Source organism: Cherax quadricarinatus, chromosome 80 (genome assembly GCF_038502225.1).
Source record: "Cherax quadricarinatus isolate ZL_2023a chromosome 80, ASM3850222v1, whole genome shotgun sequence".
Taxonomy (NCBI): Eukaryota; Metazoa; Arthropoda; class Malacostraca; order Decapoda; family Parastacidae; genus Cherax; species Cherax quadricarinatus.
In genome coordinates, this window is record NC_091371.1 from 9009034 (window position 1) to 9011533 (window position 2500).

General features: G+C 39.1%; 1 protein-coding gene across 2 annotated transcripts in view; it reads left to right on the forward strand.

Annotated features, from left to right (window-relative positions):
- Window positions 1-2500, forward strand: part of unc-13-4A (BAI1 associated protein 3) — a 435667-nt gene that overhangs the window by 193401 nt on the left and 239766 nt on the right. For both annotated transcript variants that reach the window (XM_070102093.1, XM_070102094.1), the window contains exon 2: window positions 1900-2068. In XM_070102093.1, coding sequence (XP_069958194.1) covers window positions 1900-2068 — 169 coding nt within the window. The remainder of the gene's footprint in view (window positions 1-1899; window positions 2069-2500) is intronic.

Here is a 2500-nt window from a genome sequence, read left to right on the forward strand (position 1 = left end):
CATTAATAATAGGTAGAATTTTTTGTCATACTTTTTGTTATATTTTATTGTTTAAATAAATTCTTGTATTATCAATATTTTTATTTTTTTATTTCAATAACTTATAAATAAAGATTTTTATTAACAGTCTTTTTACCTCCTATGTTCTCCAAAACAGTGAGTCAGTATAAACAATGGCGAATTATTATTATTTAGTTAATAAATGTCAAGATATCAGCTAATGTTTGGCGAATAAATGTTGCTGTTTGAGTTAAATCATAAAACAAAATGGAGGAACACTGCAGTGCGCCTACTGGCCCATACTAGGCTAGTCTAACCCACACCCCCCCCAACCTATTTTTAAAGCTAACTAAAGTTCTCACGTTTCCTGGCAGTTTGTTACACTCGTCCACAACTCTATTGCTAAACCACTACCTACCTATATTCATTCTGAACCCAAATTTGTCCAACTTGGATATCTCGCTGCTACTAGTGCCTTGGGTACACGTTGTCAACACGCTATGGATATCTCTTTTGTTTATGCATCATTTCACTTGTACACTTAAGTCATATCTCCCCATATTCTTTGCCTTTCCAAAGAGGGAAAGTTCAGTGTTTTTAGCCTGTTTTCGTAGGAAAAGTTTCCTATACATATGGAATCGAGTTTTCTTCCAGTTCATTCAAGTTCATTCTTCAATATTGAGACCAAAATTGAGCAGCGTAATTTAAATAAGGCCCTTAACAAGGATATATAAATTTGAGTATAACCTAAAGACATATATTATTTGTAATAATGAACCCTTACCCAGGATCAAGACATGAAAAACGTGTGTCCAGACTGGCAGAGCCTCGGATAAAGAGAAGAAATTTTAGGGAGTGTACTGATAAAAGACTATATCATGGAGACATATTTGAGGTGCCAAGGAGCAGCACTGCAATGAGTGCACATTACCCTGTACAGCAAGGTGATATATGGTAACACTGTGGTGACTGCACACTGCAATGTACAGTGGGACGGACGCTGGGTAAGGCACTATAGTGGAACGCAGTGCCAAAGGCGGAACTATCAAGTATGTCTCCAGGCAAGAGTGCCAGGTGATCGTTTTTTTCTATGAATTATATAGTACACATTGGGAGGTGTTGCATTATTCTTGGGTTGTTTGATGTCTTGGTAAAGAATGGTGCCCAGGGAAGCACTCAACTGGCACCAGAAATGGGTAAAATGCGGTTTGTGGGGGGATGAATTGATCAGAATAGACATTCTATGATCATGGGGTAGATGAAGAACGAGAGAATGAGAAAGACTAGAAGGGACAGATGAGTAGGTAAATATAAATACTTATATATAAGTATATATATATATATATATATATATATATATATATATATATATATATATATATATATATATATATATATATATATATATATATCCCTGCTGGAAGTTGAAAGTTTATCCTTCTCTAATTTGCATAACACGTTTACGAGGGCTGCAGCTCATAAAATATTTAATTATTTTGTTACTCTCTTGGCGACATGCACCCTGTGTGTTTATATGGAGTGGTGTAACATTGTGTGTTTATATGGAGTGGTGTAACATTGTGTGTTTATATGGAGTGGTGTAACATTGTGTGTTTATATGGAGTGGAGCCACACACATTGTGTTTATGCAAAGTGTGGGCAAGCTCCTGAGTTGTTAATTTATTCAGACCACCCCCTCACCACTCACCAACACACCTTTTCCCCACACACCATCTCCCACACACCATCCCCCCACACTATCCCCCACACGCCATCCCCCCACACACCATCCCCCACACACTATCCCCCACACACTATCCCCTACATACTATCCCCCACACACCATCCCCCACAACCTCCGCCTTACACATCCACTAATCCTAGTCTGTAACATTTCAGGGTGAGCGAGAGAGATGGTGGCTGGTTGGAGCAATTTACTTCGCTGGGTTGGCGTCATAGCGAGGCGCTGAGGACCCTGAGGGCCCAGGGGCGCCAGGGGTCAAGAGACGTAGCCCCTGAGGCCCTAGCATCACTCAGGAAAAGTGAGCGACGCCTCAGCAAAGCAGAGGTCAGTGTTTTTCCACTGTTTTAAAAGTATAACGCATGTGCAACACTTCTTAAAAGTTCTGTCAACACACAAGTCTTCTTCAAACGAAGACAAAAGAGGCAGCAGACTGAAGATTCCCACTGTATAGGCGAAACGTTTCGGAAGATACCTAGCTGTTACACATGCGTCATACTTACCAACTTGTCGTTATTATAGTCCAGTGGTTCCCAAACTGGGGGTAAATTACCCCCTGGGGGTAATTTAACCATTTTTGGGGGGTAATGGAGGGGTGACAGAAAAAAAGTTATGAATTCTGAAAATCAAGAAAACAATGCGGTACCCGGTATGAGTATTATTGTTAACTTTGTCTTAGTATATAAAGTTGTAAAGTAAACCTATTATAAGTAAGTAATAAAGTTAAACCAAATAACAATAAACATCAAAAACTAATAT